This window comes from Poecilia reticulata, chromosome 13 (assembly GCF_904066995.2).
Source record: "Poecilia reticulata chromosome 13, P_reticulata-male-v2, whole genome shotgun sequence".
Classification (NCBI taxonomy): Eukaryota; Metazoa; Chordata; class Actinopteri; order Cyprinodontiformes; family Poeciliidae; genus Poecilia; species Poecilia reticulata.
Genome location: NC_088842.1, coordinates 11,314,894 through 11,337,290, shown reverse-complemented (window position 1 = coordinate 11,337,290; position 22,397 = coordinate 11,314,894). Strand labels below are relative to the sequence as shown.

The following is a 22,397-nucleotide window of genomic DNA, read 5'->3' as shown; positions in this document are numbered from 1 at the left end:
GAAAAACTGCAGCTTGCAGTCTAATTCACAGGTCTGGTCCCTCAGCTGAGTGCAAATAAATTCTGTCAGGAAACAGCTCAATGTGTGTGCTGGCAATATCCGTTTCATAGTTGAAAGTCAGGCCGATGTGCGCTGGTAGCTAGCAGCTCGTGAGTCCCGTCCCGTCCTCCCCGTGTGAAGAGGATGTTGAGAGGTTAAACAGAATCACATTCAGTCTGTCCAAGGACGACCTGCTGGGAAGGTCTTTGCTTAATTTGTCTTCCTGCTGCTTTGTGATTGGCTCCTTGCCATACTTTAAAGCGAACGCAAACACTGAGGATGTCTCAGGCTCTCTCCTCTCCGCCTCTCTATTGCAGGCCACTGGGCGCAGAAGACAAATGAAGCATCGGCTTCGATAAGAGCCGCTGTTGTTGCGCGATTGGGAAAATAACTTGATTTACTTTTTTACCTTGCTCTACTTCACATTTTCAAATGACATTTCAACGTGTCTTGTGGGACAAATTAACACAATGTAGTGCAGAACTGTGAAGTGGAGAGAGAATGATGAATAGTTTTGCCAAATTTCCCCACGGCTGAAAAACCCGATGATGCTACTCCCAGCTTGGTCAGGCTGGAAGGACAGCATCTATGAACATTGTTTTTATGTCATGAAGTGGTTTAAGTTTTAGACTTTATAACACATAAATGTGCTTCGATCTAGACCTTCCCATTGCTGATCTGGCTGTATGTTTAGGATTATTGCTCAACTGGGATGTCAAACCCAACCCCAGACTCACGTCTATTGCAACTTCCTTTCCCATTAAGGGTGATGTGTTTCATTAGTTTTCTGCCTCCTGTAACCTTTTTAATTTTGGGGTTTAGTCCATAGAGTTCAGATTCGATCTTATCTGATACATGGTTTGTGATTTTTTTAAACTTTCCTTTAACAATGGTTTTCTTCTTTGGACTCTTGGGGAAAATGTCTGATTTTGTGAGTGTGCAGCATAGTTTCCATAAAATGTATCAAAATCAAGAATAAAAGCTGTCGTGCTTATATTCTGCCACCTGAGCTGTATGCCTGTGCAGCTCCTCCAGAGTTGCAGTGGGTTGTGGAGCAACTGGGCAACATTTCCTGTGATGATCTTCTCAGTTAAAGTAAATAAACTGTTCTATAAATATTAGCTCGACAAAAACAAGCTGCGGGCTACTCGTTTGATTTTTTCGGATACCTTTGCTGAGTTCTATTCACTTTTTTAATTAAGTCAAACCGATATGAACCTCAACTAAAACAAACATTGTCTGAGGAAGCTTCAAATTGAAGTATATGATTATATATGAGGATTTTAAAACAGCAACTAGAACAACCCTAAACAAATGGATTCCAATGAGGTCTTTTGATAGATTATGAACACTTTTTGAAAATAACAGCCTTTAAGCAGGTAATAAACATACTTTTTATTAAGCTCATGTTTCTGTTGTGAAATGTTTTGATGCAATGTTCTAACCTTAAATGTCGTGGTTTTGTTGGCTGCAAGCTGAAAATCATCGTTATTAACATAAATAAAAGACTTAAAACATCAGTCTGTGCTTAACTAATCTATATGATGGGCTTCACTTTGCGAATTGTGTTACTGGAATAAATGAACTTTTCCATAACGTCAAATTTATTGAATTAGCCTGTGAACTCCACTGCGCAGGAGATGACTCATCTTTGCAGCAAACAGCTGATCAGTAAGTACATCACATACTCAGACACAGCAGACCCAAAGTCCAGGCTCATGACATCAATGAGTGTAAATTTATAAGTGATCAATCTTTAAGCAGGACAGACGTAACAGAATAAAATATTAAGGAGAGTGGACTCGGGTAAAGATATGCGGCTCAATGCTGCCATCTACTGTTGGTTCTCTTATTTGCATCAATCTGTGATCTACCTGATTGCACATGTAAAGTCAACAGATCCAAGCAGTTTATTCTGCAACGGACTGTTTTGTGATGTTTGTTTAAGTCGACAATGATAGAAGTTTGAAGATACAATTGGCAAATTAACAGTTCATTAACTTAGCGATTTACTAATTGCGGTAAGTTGCAGTTGTTACATGGGGTTGTGGTGGTCATTCTGGAACAACAGCAAACCAAAACTGACCCAACAAGCGTTCACAGGGGTCAAAGTCAGGACTACGAGGTCGTCCTTTCACCCTCTCCATTCCCAAATTCTGGAGCTGGCCTCTGATAAGGGTCAATGACATCTTGCAGGGTGGAACCTGGCCTTAAATGAGCTGGACACTGGCTGCAAAATTGCAGGATTACGTCATTCTGGACTGAAACTTTCTCTTATAACAAGAATCTTTAGTTTTCCAGTGATGGAGATACCGTCCCACGCCATCAAACTGCCTCAAAAGTATTTTGGCTCCGGTAGAGAGGATTTTGCGAGATTTTCTCGGGTACAGCTCACATACTTAACTGTGCTGCCCTTTCCACCAATAAATTTTCCTTAAACTTTCCCCCCCGATTAGTTTTTATCGTGCCAACAACAAAAACTAATCAGCCTGACACAGTTTTCCTTAATTTATGTCCTGAGTTAAGATGCATTTAAGATAAAACTAAAAAACAATTAAAGTGCAAAAACTAAATAACATAAATGTGAAACATCTCAGCGTCTGATTTGCATCAGCTGAGTTACATACAGTTTCTGTTCACACTGTTGTTGCAGCTTTTATGAATTCAGGTTCTGTCAGTTTGAATTGATTCTTTTAAATCGCCGTCTTTAGGTTTGCTCAGGTGTCAACAATCAACTCATTAACTTGGTTGAGATAAAAGACACTTTCTGGGTTCAGTCTGTAGTTGAGCTCTCCTGTGGAAGTGATCCTGGTGAGTGAGTTGGGTATGAATGCATGGCTTAATGGGATCTTAGTTGTTGAAGAAACCGTTCTAGGTGTGTTTTGATTTCTGAGTCCTTGTTGTGCGTTTCTTTGAATCCAGCCTAACGATGTCCGGCCGAGGAAAGAAAGCTGTGCCCAAACTGAAATCTGCGGTGTCCCGCTCCTCCAGGTCAGGACTCACTTTCCCAGTGGGACGCGTTCATAGGCTGCTCAGAAACAGCAACTACGCAAAGAGGGTTGGCGTCGGCTCTGCCGTGTACCTCTCGGCCGTCCTGGAGTACCTCTGCGCTGAAATCCTGGAGCTGGCTGGAAATGCCAGCCGTGACAACAATAAGCGGCGCATCGCGCCACGCCACATCTTGCTGGCTGTGAAGAACGACGAGGAGCTCAAAATTCTGCTGGCAGGGGTCACCATCACAGAAGGCGGGGTGGTGCCAAACATTCAGGCGGTCCTCCTACCAAAGAAGACCTCAGGTCCAAGGGAAGACGCAACCACCAAAGATGTCCAATCTCAAGAATTTTAACTGTGGCAGACTGGAAGTTTTTATTGTAATCAAATTTGTAATGTTTTTATTTTATATTTGAACTTCATTAAAGCTAAACTTCAGTTTGAAGAGCTCTGTCCAAAATATTAACCCTGTACTAGTTTACATATGTTCTCCAATATAATCCAGACAGTGGCGCAACTACACATTATTCAGGTGGATGCAAAAACATAGATCGGCGCCCCCCCCCCCGCCCCCCCGACCGAGGGACGGGACGTCAGGGTGAAGGAGCGACGCTCACTCACCCCCCCCCCCCGAGGCGACGATACGCTACATTTACCTCGTTATGTGCGCGAGGTAAAGGAGCGCATTAGTGTACGGGAAAACATCATCGGCGCGCCGCCCCCTCCAGACGGGGTTTTGGCGCCCCCTCTGGTGCTGCGCCCCTATGCGTTGCATACCCTGCATACTCACTTTTTGCGCCACTGAATCCAGACCACAGTGGGATGCATGGTGTTCAGAAACTTGAAGGATTGTTAATGTGTTGTGGCCTGTAGGACTCTAGGCATGATCGGTTCTAGTCCACACGCCCTCCACCCATGGGAGGCGGCGTGGCTCTTGAACGGTGCTACAGCTAACTTTGTGAAAAGCTGACTAGGGCACAGACTGCTCATGAGGTCTGGAAGTTGCTGCATTAAGCGCCACAGAAAACAGATTGCTCCATGGTTAAATTTGGGTGGAAGGCTATTGTACATTTGGCACTCGGTGTCCCAGAGTAAGGAGCAGTGGGGCTGCTTGTGGTCTGTTGTGACCTTTCCACAGTCTGCTTTAAACTGCCATGACTCTTGCTGGTGTCTGTGCATTTCATCTCCGTCTGAGCACTCTTTGTAATTTTTAGCACTTTGTGCTCTCTGAGCTTTATGGGAATACTCATTTCATTTTCCAGCAGGACTATGGACCTGCACCTCCCCCTGACAAAATTACCAAAACCTTTGCCCATATCCTCATATAGTGGCCTAAAAGGGTATGCAGGGGAGTCCTAGCTTCAGAGTGATTTAGTTGGTGATGAAAGCAACGCTGAGCGAGGCGCTGAAAGAAATTTTACAGTGAGGTGTGTGAGACGCTGTCTTCTAGGGACCATTAGATGCACCAAAAAGAAAAAAAAAACACACCTCTGGTAAGCAACTCATAGAAATGAAGCACAGTCTAGACTGGAGTAAGAGAAGTGTCATAAAATGATGCTACATTTAATTGCCACACTGCATCAACATGTCTTATTTACATACCCATCATTGTTTTTGTCAAAGCTTCTCACTATTCTGGACTTTTTACTCATCTGTTTCTGAGGTCACCAAGTTTTTTGCAGCTTAGTTGAATTTCATGGGTACCAACTAAATATGAAAGGCTACCAGTTTTGAGTTTAACTTTTGAATTGAATTATTGGAATAAATAAAAATAAAAATTGGCTGCATCAGTACATCCCTCATCTGGGTAACGAAGTTTATATTCCTTGGAAGATTTATAGTCATATTGTCGTCTTTCATTCTGAAGGAGAAAAACAAAACCTTGCAGGTCATTAAACTTAACAGGTGTTTTGCAACAGTGATCTTGTACGGCAAGTCATTGTGACATATAATCAGCCCAGGCAGCTCTCCTTTTTTTTCCTTATATCAATGTTTCTTTTTTTAATGTAGTACTAACATTTTACATTCATTCTTTAAATGAGTTTCTTTTTAAAAGTTTATTTCGTACATTTTTGTCTTTTATTTTCCTGTGAAGAACGTTGAATTTACCACGTGCTTGTGTGAAGTTATACAAATAAACTTTTTGTCAGAGGTGGGTATTCACCAGTTCAGTAATATTTTTTGAAAAATATACGTACTTTTGGAAGTGATCTTTTTACTTTTACTTGAGAATTAATGTTATACAATGTTTACTTTCGCAAAATAACATGAAGGACATGTTTTTTAAAAGTGTATTTCTTACATTTTTGTAAGAAATACAAATATGTAAGAATGCTAGAATGTAAGAATGCACTCTTACATTCTTACAAAAAGGTAAGAATTCTATCTTTCTCCTAGAAAGCATTCTCCTAGAAGAAGCATGGCGTCTATATACTTTGATATCAACTGTGCATTTGACTTTTATTGTACTAAAAGTTGAAACGTTTTTAACTTCGAAGAGCATTCACTATTATGTGATACAATTGCATGCCATACTAGTGCGTTAGCTAAACGTACCTTGTGTACGTGCGGCTACGTGCTGACGTATGACGAGTGCACAACAAACAGTTGTTGGACTTCAACAGGCTAGCGAAGGAGAACGTTGGACAAAAAAAAAAAAAACAGGCTCAGCTGACTCCTCCCGAAGCCGGAGACACAGCCGAGAGCTAAATGGTGGGAATATCGCAGCCATAGTCTTCCAACCGTAAGCACCGGTAGTCCCGGCGCGTTTCCCGAGCACTGAGCTTAGCCACCGAGGCATGTTCATTGCTCGGAGTGTGACGCCTGTTTTTTCCGCCGCTGCTACCGCCGCCGCTGGCTGAGGACTGTGATGCGAGCAGAGAGAGTTGCGCCACGACAGAGGGTGAGACCAAGATCTGCGGAGGGAATATATTTCATCTTCTTGTCACGGAAGAATGAACTTGGAGAAACTGTCGGGTCGGTGTAAAGAAGCAGGCATGCTACCCTACTCGGGCCTGGACGTCATTGTTGGACAACAACTTTAGCAAGCTAGCAACGCGTTAGCTCTCTTTAATTCACGTTGATGACTTGGCTCCGTAAGCTCCCCGAGCGACCTGTTCGTTTTAGTAGATTGGCCTGGCCCTGTTTGTTCCTGCTAGTAATATGCTGACGACCAGGGAGACAGCATATTAAACGAAGCAATAAAATAGGACTGCCAGAAATTTAGCGCTTACCTGTGCGTTCATAGTTAGGCTTTATAGTTTGGTTTATGAACAAGTGCAGACAACAGTAGCGTTTTGCACGGAAACAAACGATTTCTTGTTAAATGACATTTCAACAAAATTGCACTTTATTTAGTTGGCTTCTGACAACATTTGACGGTTGTTTGTTGAACTATATTATTTCCACATCAAAAACAAAATACAAGCATAGATAGATGGATGTTTCTCGCGCACTTGAATGACCAAAACGGGGACTCATCAGCTTTAAAGTCGAGAGAAAGAAGCTTGTCTGTTCCAGGTGGTCACTGTCTTACCTGCTGACCATACGGTGCCGCCACAGTTTGCAAGCTGAAATGTAAACATGAATTTCGAAGAGCAGCGTCTAGATTTGTGTAATGTCAAGACAAAGGCCAACGTGGACGATGACCATAACACTACCAACAACACAGAAGCGGTCACCCCTCGTATTTCTGAACTGATGACAGACAGTGACTTCGAGAAGCAAACCAGTGTTCCCACAGAGGCCTCTGAAACCTACCTTATGCCTCAGCTCACTGACAATCTCCAGACAGCTGAGGAGGACAACCAAGACACACTGGAAATTGATGAAGTCAATGGAAATAAAAAGAGCTGTGCCCAGGACACCCCTGCTGTAGATAATCCCACTGACTTGATCTCGTCTAACGATGAGCAGCACAAGATTGTTATAGAGGAGGTAGAGGAGGTGAACATGAAGGAGGACAGGGACAGCAACTCTGCACAAGCTGCTGTGGAGGCAGGGGACGATGGCATGGACATGGACATCGGGGTGGATCTGAGCCTGGACGAGAGCGGCGTGCTGGAGGCCGAGTCTGCGAACGCCACGTCCATCTCGGACAACGCTTTGGACTCCAAGTCCAGTCCTCAGGACGTCCCAGCCGGCAGGACAGCGGAAGGCCAGGCAAATGCAATCCAGACGTGCAGCACCGAGGCGTCTGCCGCTGATCAAGCGGGACTGTATCCCTTGGTGGAGGAGGGGGAAGAGAAACACAAGCAGAGTGGAAAAAGGGTGACATTTCCTTCAGACGACGACATCGTTTCTGGAGCGGTGGAGCCAAAGGATCCCTGGAGACATGGTAGTACTTGTCATTTTCTGCATGTCTGTATGTGTAAATGAACTTTTCTATTTGCTGTGCTGTAATTAAGGCCGTTTGAGACGTGTCTGTTCACCAGGGACGTAACGACAGACGCACCACTCGGTCTTTTCCTGACTCATGCCCTTTTTTTTGTTGTTCTTGGAGGTTCCTTTTTTCTTTTGGAGGCTTTTAAAAGAACATTTTCTCGATTTCAATTTCTAGCTGATTAATTTATGCATTTGTAGCATTTTTATTATTATTTAGCTGCAGTGTATTTAGCCATTATCTCTCTTAGGCATTTTATATCAACATATGCCAAGGATTTTAAGTTGGGAAAGTTAGGAAAAATAAAATAAAAAATTGTCAGTTTAAGATGGCACCAATGTAGATGTTTTTGTTATCCAGTCGAATAGTGCACAGGGTGAATCTGCGCTTTTCCTTTGTCTCTTTGCTGCACACTGCCAATCAGCAGGCTGAGAGAACATTGCTACACTTTGTCCTTCACAAAAAGAAAACAACGTTGGTTGTTTGGGAATGTTTCCAGTTGTAGAAAAACATTCATACTTCTATTGTGAAAACTAAAGAAGCGCTCTATATAGAATAGCAAAGTTTCAGAGGTACAGTTTTAAAACTAAGAGTAGCTTAGCTTATTATCTAAGCTACATTGCAGCAAACTACAATAATGAGTAGGTTTTGTTTTAACAGGAATTAAAATCACAGTTTTTTTTTTTTATTAAAAAAAAAAAAAATTGGTAATATTACAGATTTCCACTTAAGCATTTCATGGCTGCACTCTGGGAATCTCGGCTATAAAGATCCTGTTCAAAACGGATCCGCCCAGAGTATGGAACCACAATCATCCACATATCAACAAAGAATTTGTTTTGTTAGTTTAAGGTCAGATTAGAAAGCTGTTGGGGTGATTGTGGTGGTATACAAAGATTTATTCATGACCATCATTAGGACTGAAATGATTGATCAAATGAGTCATGATCAATCAATTAATGAAGTAAGTGTTTAACTCGTTCTTAACTGGAGTATACAGACTCTAAAAAAAGGTCATTTGCTGAAAACAACACAGTCGTAATTAAGCCAAAACTGGACAAAAATATATAAAATTTGCCTTCAGGTTGAAAAACCTTTTTTGACTGTAAACCTATTCCACCCAAAACTCCTAAAGTTATACTTTTAGCTTCACCTGGTTCAAGTTCTTTAAGAAAATCTCCTATTAATCTCCTTGTGTTATCCAATTATTAATCCAAATAAAAATAATCATCAGACTAGTAGAAGGCATTTTTTTAATCTGCACATGCATCCTTTACTACAAATGATCAAACTACACGAGGGCTTTCTATGCATTTTAGGCAATAATGTTTTTCCTATATAAAAAAAATGTCAGTATTTGCATCTTTTAATTGGCTGGATTAAAAAATCTAGAATGTGCAAGCTTTTTTTAACCGATTAATAATCAGAAAAATTACTTAAATAATCTCTAGTTGTAGTTCTAATCAATATTATTGTCGCCCTACCATCACGCAGCACTAGCTTAAAACGCTCTTTCGCATATTTCACGTTGTCCGTTAAAATTTTGACGGCTCGATGAATGTAGTCATTCATCCCAAAGAGGTGTGTTAGTGTGTTAGTCTTGAGGAGAATTCCTCCTTTGTGTGTTTCGTCAGAGCTGCCGCTGCTTTGTCAATCCGCTGTTTAATCCTCAGGTAGCACCCGAGCCCCCACCCCTACTTTAAACAACTTCTAATAGATAAAGAACATAATAGGTTTTCTGGCTTTGCTGCACTCAGAATAGCCAAAGCATAACTCCATATCCAAGTATGGCGGCGCGGCGCAGTGAGCGAATCCCTCCACTCCTTGAGGTGTGCCATTTTACCACAGCAGGTTCCTGTTTGTTCAGCGAATGCACACTTTGGAAAACTCTGAGGATGTGGCAGTGCCTTTACTTAGACACATAGGGAACCCAGTGTGTGGCGTTACAATGAAGGAAATCTTCCTAAAAGGTTTTTGGAGGGAATAGCTTGTGTGTGTGTGTGTGTGTGTGTGTGTGTGTGTGTGTGTGTGTGTGTGTGTGTGTGTGTGTGTGTGTGTGTGTGTGTGTGTGTGTGTGTGTAGGACTTAATTATTTTCTATCAGAGAGAGAGTTTTTTCCGGTCAATTTGTACATTTTGTCTTTATCTTAAGCTGCTACACGCTTTTTACTTGTTTTTGTTTATATTTCGGACGCTGGGTCCGTACACAAGCAGCAGGACAGGCTTTGCTTTAACAGTAGCTTTACAGTGGCCAAGCTGGAAATTTGTGTGCGTGACTCACACGTTCCTTCATCTGGTGTCAACAAAGGACACCATTTACTAAACAGCCTTCACAGGCCTAATGTGAAAACTGTTGTTTGCTCACGGTAATGTGACTGGTGTTGGCATAGTTACACACTTGGCCGGTTTAAGACGATCGTGTATGGTGTCGAGCGCACCGCTGACCTCACTGTGCGTTTGTGACCTCCATCATCTAGACAACGCAATCAGTATTCAGTTTGAAATGATCAAACGGATAAGTTCTTATCATCGAATCACACGTAGCTGCTTCCGACTGTGGATTCGGCCGCAGTAAAGAACTTTAGCATGTTGAATGCATGCAAATAACCCTGCTGCTTTTGAACAGTTCAGTCCAAATCACATGGCCATCTTCGTTTTAAATTACAATGCCAGTTTCCTGAGTGTGTTGAAGCACAGTTTGTCCCTTAACAAGTTTTTCTGGCCTTGTGCAAAACAAGACAAGCCATTAAATATCTCACACGCTGAACCGCAGCGCTGGATATTTTATCAAACACCTTTATCTTGTAACTGGTTTAAGTTCCAAAGTTCTTCGTGGCCGAATGTCAATATGAAGGCAGAGAGTCAGCTGACGGCTGTGAAATCGGTCATGCAGTGCCTCGCTTGCACTTTTTACTGAATGGGAAATCTATAAAGTTTAGGAAATATCATGTAAATACAATAAAAGTTGTACTAAGTTCAAGGGGAAATCGATTTAAATAGTAAAAGTTGACAGGATTTGATTCAGGGTTAGTTTGATTATTAAGTTGTTAAATGCATGTTAAGCATGGGGCGTTTCTACCTTCTTAAATATGCAAATTTTCTGCCTTTTTTTTGCCGTGAAGTGAACTGAACAGAACGTTTCTGTAGAGGAATTTGTCGACCAGGATTATTTTCTTTTACCCGGTACCAGTTCGAGTCATTTAAGAACTCCATTTAAATATAGAAAGTGCTGCAATAAATTTCCCCTCTACATCCCTGTATTACTGTGACTATTTCCTGTTTTACTTACTTGCCCATTACCTGTCCAAAACTACAATCCTAATCGTTTTTTCACAGGACCATTTGTCTGTGGACATTTATCTTGACACCTGCAGCGAAGGTTTTAATAAGCGACGTTACTTGCTCATGCTGCTGATGTTTTTCTGTTTGTCAGTCTGCTGAAGCGTTTGGCTAATGTTAGCACACGTCTCCTTTCTGCTTTGATGCGACTTGGACAATAACTCGACTCATATCATATTTCACTGCTGTTACAGGGAGAGTTGTTCCGCCTGATGGTTTCTTTACTTTGTTAGTTTTGTCGTAAAATTGAAAGCCTAGTGTTTCAGCTGCTCTCTCTGCGCCTCAACAATTGTCAGAGGACGGTGAGCAAAGTAGGTCGAATGACAGACAGGAAGATGAGCCTCCCTCGTTCACTCCAAACACTTAGATTGTTAGATAAAAACAAGACTTGTTTGGTCAATAAGATGTGATTGTCTTACAATGAAGGTTTAAAAATTTGTGCACGTGGGAAAAACTCTGTCACATTTAAAAAAATTGTAAAAATAAAAAAAAGCAGAATCAACAGGATTTGTGCTGACATAACACCTGATACCTGGTTTTTTCTACTGTCTAAGTTTGAGGTTAGTAAGGGAGTCTTGATATCCGTTTGAAAATGGATGAATTGGTCCATCAGATCTGGACTTCCCTACTTTACTGAGTTCTTGCCTTTATGTGTCTGAGAAAACCTCGCACACTTTGTCATAATTTGCAGCCATCCCACAAAGTTTATGTAGTTAACTCAGAAAATATTAGACTTATTAGCAACCAGTTACTGCTAACAGCTGGAAAATCACTTTAATATTGTCTTTGTATGTTTACAAGGAATGGAGAGGACAGTAGCTCAGATTAAAGGAATAAATTCTCTATTTCTAATTCATCATTACAATCTAATAGGGATGCACCAAAAGGAAAATTAAGGCAGCTATCAATTTCCAAAATTATTATTCCTGTTATGGCTAAGTGCCAATATTTTTATAATCAATACACTGAAAAAAACCAACCACACTTCTGGCACAATGTCTGTGCTTCAGGAAACAAACCCCCCATCCTGTCTGCATCACTGTCACATGTCCAAACACTTTACAGTGGGTTTCCCACAGCCTGAATCATGCACACAAACTACAACATGTACGTAAACAACGGCTGGTAATATCAGCCTGGTTTTACTTATCGTACCAATATGTTACAAACATGACTAAGTAATTTTATCAAATGAAATGATTTCTTCTTTTGTTAAGGCTCTTTTAAATGCTACCTATCTATGCTAGTTTTTGATATGGTTTAACTGGTTTCTCCTTTATATTCATCTTTAGCTAATGTGATGCATTTTGATCGGGTTGTCACCAACAGACTGACTTTTTCAGAGTTTTACCAATCTTTATTTCTCTGGCTTTACATTCTACATCTGGAGGATGTCCTGCTTTTATCATAGATGAGTTCAGAAGAACTTCAGAAGAATTGCACTAAAATAGCTTCTACAGTCATCTACTCCAGTTAAATATTTAAAGAAGTTTTTTTTTTAATGATATTTTTTAATGATCCCAAATATTTTTTTAATGGTTTAAGTCCCATGATGCAGGCCTGTATCATTAGGTTTATTTAAACTCCCTGAAAGCTTCTGTGGTGTCAGTAGGCTTTAGCACGGTGGCACAGTAGACCAGTTTCAGATGCAGCTTCGTTGGCTCCCTTCACTATAAGATCCTTGTCAAACATATCGGTGAAAAACAGACTTCAGTTTCATCCACGCAGCAAGTTTCTGCTGCAAATTCTGGTTAAAGAATTAGATTGGTATGAAGAAGCTGATGAAAAGCAGATATCTGGCTTTATCTGAGCCATAAAAGGAGTTTCTGAATGGACTAAACTTCATCTGGGTTGCCATTTAAAATAAACACTTGGTTTAGCATCTCAGGGGAGCAGAAGGAAGCAGCTGGGGTGTTGAATTTCCATGCCCTCTTGGTACTCTTGCTTCCTGCTTTGTTGTCAGGGTTTGTGTTATCAACAAGCTTAACATGTGGGTGTAAGAGGCATAAAGACTAACAAACAGCGCCACAGGTAGCATTTGTTCCCATTCGCTCCCTAAAAAGGTGAAATATGTGCAGTTATTTTCTTCTGAGTTGCTTTATATTCTAGAAGTTTCTTTTTGTTGTTTTTTTTTTGTTGTTTTTTTTTTCCAGTCTTCTTCAGTGGAGATCTGAGGGTTGTTTGTTCCCCAGGCCAGGGCAAATACTGCATCATATCCTGAGATTCCTGGAATTCCCTTCTCTGTATAGTTCCCCGTCCTTTTCCACTTCTCTTCCCAGGTTTTTTAACAGCTTTAGTTTGCAGTGCTAGTTCAAACCATAAAGGCCTTAGCCGCAATGTTTACTTGTGAAAATGCAAAATCATTTCTTTTTTATAGCACAAAGTTTATTGTGTTTGATCTCGATTAAGTCTCGTTATTTGCAATCGAAGCAAAGCTTTAACATTGATGGCTGATTATTTTACAAGCAGCAAAGCTCTCGGGCCGACATCCTGCCATGTAGGAGCAAAAATCCAACTTTTTACTCAGGAAATGTTATGTCCCTTAAATGTGATTTGGTATAAGGTAGCTTGAAGCAACACAGCGTCCCTCCAACTGTAGCTGCACATTGCTAAATAATCTTTAGAAACATCCTGGAGGTCGACTGGATAATCCTTGACAACATAAATGCACGAAGAAAGTGAGAACCATTAATGTAAATTGCTTTTGCTGCTTAAAATAAATAATTCCTAACTCAACTTCTGCAACATATTTCAACAAACTGTTGATAAATTACCTGCAAGCTTGAAACAAAGTGTTTCTCTCGCAAATTAATGTCTGCTAATGTTTGAGGAACAAAAGCTGATATCAGCTGAGCTGGTCCTCTTATTTGCACCTTACGTCTGTTAGGCTTATTTAACTAACCAAACAGCACGCGCATCTCTGTTTGTCTTCTAAATTAAAGAAGTGAGCATGTGTCTGTTTGCTTTCTGCTGAATCCTGCCCTTTGACTCCAGGTTCTTCACTGGGAAGTTAAAAATGCAGTTTGACACAGAAGGAGGCCGCTTGTTGTTTGTTACTGCTGTCACGTCTGAACGTTTTGTCCTTGTCAAACAGGAATACCTTGCTCGTCTCTTCCCTCATTCCAGCTCCTGTCGAAAGCTGGAAACGACTGCAAACTGAACAAAAACACTTTACCACTGGAAAATTATGTCAAGCAAACTGTTGGAAATGGCTGAAAAGAGTTGTTTAATCTAGTAACAAAAACTCTTGTGAGACGTAAAGGGTTTTTTTTATGCTAATATTGCACATGCATGTTTTAACCCTTAATACCCACCTGTAATGGCTGTGTCTAGATTTGTCCTGAAACAATGAATCATGATGATTCGACTATTAAAATAATAATCAATCAATTAAGTCATGCATTAATAATTGATAATAATTATACAGACTCAAAAGGGCATTATGCTGAAAAAAAAACGTAAGTAAACCAAAACTGTACAAATATGTTTTACCCACGACTCTTAAAGTTGGCATAGTTTTAACTCCACCCAGTTCAAATTCACTAAATGTTATTTCCCCTTAGGCAATAAAATGTTTATTTTCTTATTTAAAAAAGGAATTGCATTTTAATATATTTCTAATGCATAAAAAAGGTTTCAATGATTAAATGAAGAAACTGTAGTATGTACCAATTTTTTTTATCAGATTGTCAGAATAATTGATAGAATATTCAATTATAAATATATATTTGTTAGTTGCAGCCCTATTCTAGATATTATATGCAAGAAGCCAAATCCAGTGCAGTCCATGTTGAACATGAGTTTTTGTCAGTCCATATATCAATCCTTTATTTCTTTACTATAAACTGAAATTACAATCCAGGGTTTGTATTTAATTACTCTGATTACTTCTCAGTTTTAATCATTCACCAGTATCACTCCTGGACACAAACCATCACTGCATCCTTTTGTTTATTTATTTTATGACTCTCAGTCTGACTCTCATTTTGCATGCTGGTACAAATTCTCAGCTCAGTCTTTTTTGCCACACTTCTGACAAACCAGTCAGCTGGCTGCTACGTGTTAATGGCGCTGCTGCCACAACACACGCCACAACAAAAAGGTGCGAAATGACAGCAAACAGGGCTGGAGCACAGGATGGCAAGGCTTTTTATTCCCGCATAGTTTTGATAAAAACATGTCGTACCAGGCTGTACTTTTTAGTAGAGTGAAAAATGAAATGACAACCTTTGAGTTCTTTTCTTTCACTAGGGAACATCTAATTTACTTAAAATGCACAATGGCACAATTACTGATTCCCCTGTGGATACTTTATGCAGCCTCCCTTTGCCAATAGACCAGCTCTGATTCACCTCTCATAACATTTCACAAAGTTGGAGCATACGAACATGGGTATTTGACTATTTCTGTTTTCATAATCTCTAGGTTGTCCAAAATCCTGGTTCCTCTTATGTTTTGGATCATTATCTTTCTGAAGACAGTAATTACCCTGCTGACATGTCACCGTTCCAACCTGAGCTCTGTATCTGATCTTCCTTGGTGGTGCAGAATTCTTTGAATTGTTGAAAAATCTTTTAACACAGTTTCCTGTCATCATGGTTTTATAAATGCAGTAATCAACTCGAGGCGATCCCCTTAACATAGCCTCACTAGAAACAGGTGGTTGTACTAGCTGGTTAGCAAATCACTGTTTGTTTTTACCCCAACAATATTCTCTACTGACACCTCAACTGTTTATCCTCATAGACTGCAAGTGTTACCTGCGGGAGCGTGGCTGAGTTCACCACATTTTACGTCACTACTTGAGTTTATGAACAAGTCGGGTCATGCAGGAGTTGGGGCTGCAGCATACAGTGGTGTGAAGAAGTGTCAATGTTTCACAACATCAGACCAATTAAAATATTAGTCCTAGTACTAAATGCAGCTTTTAAATGACAGTGTTTGTTGTTGAAGTTGCAGTATGTAGCTTTTATTAAAAATATTTTTGACATATTTGTTAAAACTGTCACTATATTGTGACTGCGTAATATGAGACAGATAATCTGTGAATAGATTAATCTCTTCCGCCTCCTTGTGCTGCTTTTGCCGTATGAAGAAATGCAGCCAACTCACAGTCAAAGGCAATCAATCAGAGCCAGGAGGGGGGTCTTAGCGCTGTCAAACAACATCATGAACAAGGTGCTAAGTGTGCTAATGGCGGCAAAACAACTCACCGTTACAGAAAAATCGTCTATGCTAACCATGCTAACTGCCCATAGCATTTATGATGGCCTCTGCTGAAGTGGATAAGCTGCATCAAAGCAGAGAACTGGGGGGTTTTTGGCACGCACACACGCCTGATTGACAGCGTTCAGTTCCTACTCCTGACTTAGATTGGTTGGTTAAAGTTAGCACTGGGTGACCTTTTTTTTGTTTCCACAAATGATCTGTCTCATAATATCCAGTCACAACGGTGTAAGTTCCAACAAATATGTAAAATAAAAAAAACTTTGTTAATGTTACATACCTTAGCTTTAATGGCTCTGTGAGATAAAGTGATTGCCTCTGAAACCTAACTGGTTGGGCCACCTTTAGCATCAATAACTCCAGGCTAACATTTGTGATAACTAAAACACTTTTTAAATGTTACTCTAAATGCGCACAAACATTTTTGCAGTGAAATACTGGGAGCTATTTGTTTTAGTCCCCGTAATCAGTAGGAAATATCTGAATATGTGCAGTCAGAGCCTATTAAAGAAAAATCATTCGGATCAGTCTCTGACCAATTAATCTGTGCATGACAAATGCCGTCAACCTTTATCAGTGAAGCAAAAAAATCATCCGTAACAGATTTAAAAATAGTCCACTGTGTGAGTCAAAGTCAAGTCGATGAATTTTATCAATCTCCCTCGGGAGAAATCTGTTTGTCAAAGGGCAACTCGAACGTAGTATTTACTGAATCTTTCCACAGGATGACCATTGTCTTTATGTACAGGTGGTGTCTGAAAATAAGTAGACTTTTACCTTTGCTTGTTTGCTCTGTGTTGCTCAAGTGAAAGAACAAATTGTTTTCCTGTCTGTTAAGCAAAGGGAACGAATGAGTGATGAAGGTAGAAAAAGGAGGTCGAGATGAGGAGACTAACAAACGTGCTGAAACTGGGTCAAAATGCAAGCTAAACATTTAGGAAAACCAAGGTGTGATTTGTCTTTAAGAAACACTGGTTTTACATTGAGTTTTCCAAGATGTCAGAGGTCTGAAGGATGGCAGTGCCTTCATTTGACAGCTTCCTTGAGGGAAAGCAGAATGTTAACTCTGCTTTGTTATGTGAAAAGGTACGAATTTCATGCTTACACAGGCCCCCGAGGTTTGGCTTAAACATCAAGCGCCTTTGAAGAACTTCATAATGGAGTAATTAGGCCCCTTAGGTGTTCCAACACTTCTTTAGATGTTTTTTTTTTTTTCATAAATGCCTCTGTTCAGTATCCTGGGGAGGGAGATGTTTCTTTGCATTATTTTGTACTTTGCACACATTGACATTTCTTTGTGTAACATTTGATCACATATCAAACACTCCTCCCTTTTTTCATTGGAAGTGTAACAAAATGCTTCTTTAGGGTAGATATTAAGACCTTTTCCATTAAAAGGCGTTTAATTAACGAAGTTAGGCTTAAACTTGTACGTCTTCTTTTGATCTTCAACTTTAAAAGATATGTATAGATGTAGAATAAATGCATTCATTGTCGTCTTTTCAGCTAGTATATGCTTTTTTGTGTGTGATCATTTCAAAGAGGTAAGCATTCCCTATGAATTGCCCCGGCAGCACAGCCTTCACTTCCACACTGCAGGTCAGTCTATGCTGACACTTGTGGGATGCGATAAAGACTTTGATTGAGGCTGTCTTACAGAGTTGTCGGGCTTTGAAGGAGATGTTTAGCATTTTTATCTGACAGGCTCTTAGGTTTGCTGTTTGATTTCTTGTACCTGCTTGACAAGAGTTGAACATCTTGATTTAAGACATAAAGTGTAAAAAATAAAGTAAAAATATTGATACTTTTAATCTAGTGAATATCCTAACAAACCAGGACAAAAGGTTCTACCACTGGCCTTAGCAAGTTTTCTTGCACAGTATCTTCATGGATAAGCTTTAGCCGTTCTGGGAAAACAAGCAGATGATTACTGTACTCGGTCACAGTTTTCTGAGGGCAAAATATGCATATCAATAACTAATACTATAACAGTGTGTTAACATACAGTAACTACCTCCTCTGAAATGAGCATGATCTCACTTGAGGAGTTATGCAAGCGAGTTGAGGTGTGGAAGGTGAAAGGATGGGCTTTCTAGGTCACATTGTTGGTTCAGCGCTCTCCCTCCTGAACATGTGCTTGTACTTGTTGCAGCTCTGCCTGTTATTCAGGTTGAGTAATTGATTTAAAATTTACGACTGTTAAACCTCCCGTGTCGCTGGCTGTTTTTTCCTCGCCCTGGGACATCAGCCCAGCTGGTTCTGGTTTCATACAGGTGCGGTAACTGAAGTAGCTTACTTTTACGACGCTGTTCTGACGAGAAGGTATTACAGTCAAGTGCAAGAATCAAAACACACAAACACACTGCATCAGAGCGTTTATTGACGGCGTTGTTTATACGTGTTCATTCTCAGAATCTGAGGGAGCAGATTATTTTTAGGAAACAGGTGAGCCACGATGCCTTCAGTTCAAATTTAAGCATGAGTGGATTGATAAAAAGCTGGCTTTGTTTTCATGCTTAGGTTTTTTTGTGCCCCAATTTGTCTCTGAAGAGTGAAAGAAAGAAGTGTTAGAAAGTGCTTCTACCCCCATATGCACAGAATTGCAAGAAATATTTCAGATTTATTGGGTTTTTCTTTATTTTCGCAGCAAAGCACTTTAGACGAAACTAGTTGTTGCATAAGGAATGACCATTATAATCAGAAAATCAGAAAGGAGACTGTGAGCTTCAAAGTAGTGTGGCCCAAAATATCCCTATGGGGATTTAATCCTCATTTAAATTAAGTCATCATTTAATAATTACAAAAATTCCAAATAATATTGGGTCATTTTTATCATTTTTTTTCTGTACTCCTCAGTAGGAATGTATGATATAAACCTAAAGTTTTATCAAAATATTTTGTGATATTCCTTGAAATTACTCTTAAGCATCACAAGAAATTGTAACTTTTTTTTTTTGCTTATTACTTTAAGCTTTTTAACAGTGCTGCTGAACAACATATGATAACATTTAATATGTTGTATCTTAAAACTAGAGTTCTTTTTGCCTCCCATTGAACCAAAAAGGGGAATCTATTTCAAACAACTAGTCTTTGCAGCCATCATTAAAAATAGTTATCACTTCGTAATTCACTTTTATCACATTACATTTTTCTCTCCCCACTATATATCATCATCCCTATTTCCCACCGTGGTTTATAATAATTACACATTTAAAAACATCTTTTCTTTTGGTGTGTCCTGATTTACTCGGCACTATAAGCCCTACTTTTCAGGACTTGCTCAAATTAAGCACCATTACCCACAATCCCACATTAAATTTCACTCTAAAGAGTTTAGTGGAATTACTCTCAGACGTTGACCTTTGTGTGAAGCAAATAGTCGGTGTGTTGCCATCTAGAGGCTGTGTCCCCTTCAGCTACCTCTGAAGCAGAGGTTTGGCCATCTGTAGTCGTCTATAAAAGGAGTACATCGTTATTTTGTGTCTCTAGGTCGTCTGGATTTAATCTCACTGATTTCCTTACTACGTCTACTCATGTGTATGTGTTTGCTGGCAGTAATTCTCCACTTCAGGGTACGAAGACAGAAACATTTGTGTAAGTTTTGCCTGTTCGTTTTCCGTCGCAGTCAAAATTCCTCGATTTTTATTTTCAACAAACATTGTGGGAGCTCAAAATGTTTGTGGGTACGTTTGTGCCAAACTGGCCAGCCCTCGTCAGAAAAGCAGCGGTTCTAGCCGTTAGCCCTGCACAGCCCAGTTCACCTCCGAGAACCGGAGTCTGCAGAATACAAGGTTCTGTTGCACAGACCGCGGTTCAGGCAGCTGCTGCTGTAGCGCTGTGGAGAGCTGCCAGCAGCGATCGCAAACACAAACAAGATGCAAAGATGTGGTTTGTCTGAGGTTTTCTGGGTTAGAGCAGAGTCGTCTCTTCTTCGGTGTCCTCCGAACCGGAAATATCAATGTGGCGAAACATCTGGCCTGGAATCTTTTACAGACACAGATTTTATGAGTTTTGGTGTACAGTTCGTCTGCTTGGTTGAACTTTTTGTTTTGGATGGACAGAATATATAAATTTTTGCCTTAGTTTGGTTTATTTAGCACATGCTTAATGAAAAGTAGAAACTATATAAAGTTTGGGTACAGATCATAAAGGTCATGGGGTCGTCCTTTTATACTCAATTTGTAGCCAAAACCATGATTTTAAAAGGGTTAAATAAATGCTAGTTAACTATTCTGTGACCTTCTTCTCTTACAATCATTTAAACAAGACCAATACTGTGTAACCTTCTTGGTCTGTGAATGTGTTTCCTGTTTAGATCAGGAGTCTGCTTCCTGTACCATTCGTGCTTTCAGTCTCGTTTTTGTTTCGTTTTCTGATGTGGAGTTTATTTCCTGACTCATTGTTGTGTTACCTTTTAATCTCTCTGCCTCTGCGTGTCACCGGCTCTCGATCTGTGTTTCTAAAGACATAACCTGGCTCGGTACTTCGGCTTTCCTTCCCTCTCTGCGTGCCTCATCACCACTCCCCTCCATGCATGTAGCAGCAGCTCTGAGCAGAGTGCAATAAAACAAAAGCAGAGCCAGCAGAATGCAGACAGCAGTTGTAGCTCAGGCTTTACTGATTCTGCACTCTTTCAACTCTTATCACTGACTTCAGTTGGCGGTGATGTTTGCTTTTTCTTTGTTTTAAATTTGGAGGAATGGTGATACGCCACGCTCCTTGCACTCTTTTAACATGGCAGCGATGAATCATTTTTAGATTAAAGGATCTCTGCTCTTTGTTTCTATCCTTCTCTAATTAATAAGCTGCGTGAACGTTACAGTCTAGTGAGCATCACACACTCTCCACCTCCGAACCCCACCTCGTCTCAGGAAATGTTTACTCACACACTTGCTCCACAGCGACGCTGCACAATAACACTTTTCCAAGGACACTTTGTTCGCTGGAACGCATGAACTGTACAGAACAAATTTAATAGACTGCTTTCTCGCGCCCCAGAGCTCGCTCTGTATGTATTTCAGAGGTAAAATACTAACGCAGATTGGCATTAATCTGGTATGTCCTGCCAAATGCCCATTTGAGTGAAACATAACTGCCACAATTAAGCACATATCTAAACTGTTAATGTGGCATTAAGTGATTAAACCCATGTTATACCTCTGTACTGCACAAAAAGACAAACATTTAGAGTCTCGTGTCTCCTAGTGAAGCATTTTGTTGAAGATTACAGTGACTTGCAAAAGTTTTCCTTCTGAAATCCTCATGTTAAAACTACATTCATCAAGTTGTGATTTTAGGTGACAGACGAATAAAGAAGCATTCATGGCAAGTTTTCTTTTTTTATAGCAAAAATCTGAAATCTGTAAATCTCTTCTTCAGTGGGAAGAGTTGATGTGAACATGGCTGGAGCTAAATACTAAGAATCTCTGAAAGAAAAACCTGGAAGAGGATTAAAATAGTGGGCAATGATCCTAAAACTGCAACCAGCACTACGGTGGAATGGATTAAATCAAGGTATATTTATGTGTTAGAAAGATCCAGTAAAATTTTTTTGTCCTAAATCTGATTGTTCAAATCTTTTGCTATCTAAAACCAAGACTAAATCTAAAGATAGATTTAGACCATTGCTATTATCATAATGGTGTTGCAAACGCATCAAGAAAAGTAACAATTTTCTGAGTTGAAGACTTGGCCAGGAGATTCACTCAAAGTTGAAATAAAAAAAAATAAAAAGATGCCAAAGTTGTGGACTTGATTAAAAAGATGTGGTTCAGACAAGACCAAGATTTGAAAATTTCTTCCCAAAACCAATCTGGAGTACCGCAGCAATACTGGATATAACTGACTGATCCTTTTCTTTTTTAGATCACCACCAAATCAGAAGCTTTCTCATTTGCGTGCCAACTAATTATGATTTTCCTAGAACACAGAAAACCAGAGTACAAATGGAGCGGGTCTTGTGTTTCGCCGATTTCACGCACTGCAGCATTTTTCTCCAGAATTTGCTTTTAACCAAAGCGCTGGGTGATGAACTTAACGAGAGCCACTGCAGGAGAGCAAGGATACCAGTGATGAATGCCGCCGAACAGTGAAGGAGACAAGTTTCTCACCTCTGTGAAATCAGATTGCTGACTGCAGCAAAAGTCAGATGCACACACACACGCAGGCAGAGTGCTGTGTGTGTGTGTGTGTGTGTGTGTGTGTGTGTGTGTGTGTGCGTGTGCGTGTGTGTGTGTGTGTGTGTGGAGAGAGCTCATGGAAACAAAGACCATAATTATTCTTCTGTTTTTGGTCAATTGGTCTCATGTTTTTAAATTTATGTGTACGGATTCGGGCTTTCATGTCTGTCTATCGTGGGCTTTTATTCCTTTTTTCTTGTCTTTTTTTTCTCCCCTCCTCTGCATGAGTGCCTCGCTTCATCC

General features: G+C 40.1%; 2 protein-coding genes across 2 annotated transcripts in view; both read left to right on the top strand.

Annotated features, from left to right (window-relative positions):
• Nucleotides 1–2,737: 2,737 nt before the first annotated feature.
• Nucleotides 2,738–3,475, top strand: LOC103474640 (histone H2A-like). Its single transcript, XM_008425756.2, has 2 exons — nucleotides 2,738–2,850; nucleotides 2,962–3,475. Exon 2 carries the CDS (start codon nucleotides 2,969–2,971, stop codon nucleotides 3,383–3,385), a length of 417 nt encoding a protein of 138 aa, XP_008423978.1. The 5' UTR covers nucleotides 2,738–2,850; nucleotides 2,962–2,968; the 3' UTR covers nucleotides 3,386–3,475.
• Nucleotides 3,476–5,609: 2,134 nt separating this feature from the next.
• The window catches only part of ppp1r37 (protein phosphatase 1, regulatory subunit 37), a 39,442-nt gene continuing 22,654 nt past the window's right edge, over nucleotides 5,610–22,397 (top strand). The window contains exon 1 of the mRNA XM_008425757.3: nucleotides 5,610–7,366. Within this exon, the coding sequence (XP_008423979.2) occupies nucleotides 6,613–7,366 (754 nt within the window). The 5' untranslated portion in view covers nucleotides 5,610–6,612. The remainder of the gene's footprint in view (nucleotides 7,367–22,397) is intronic.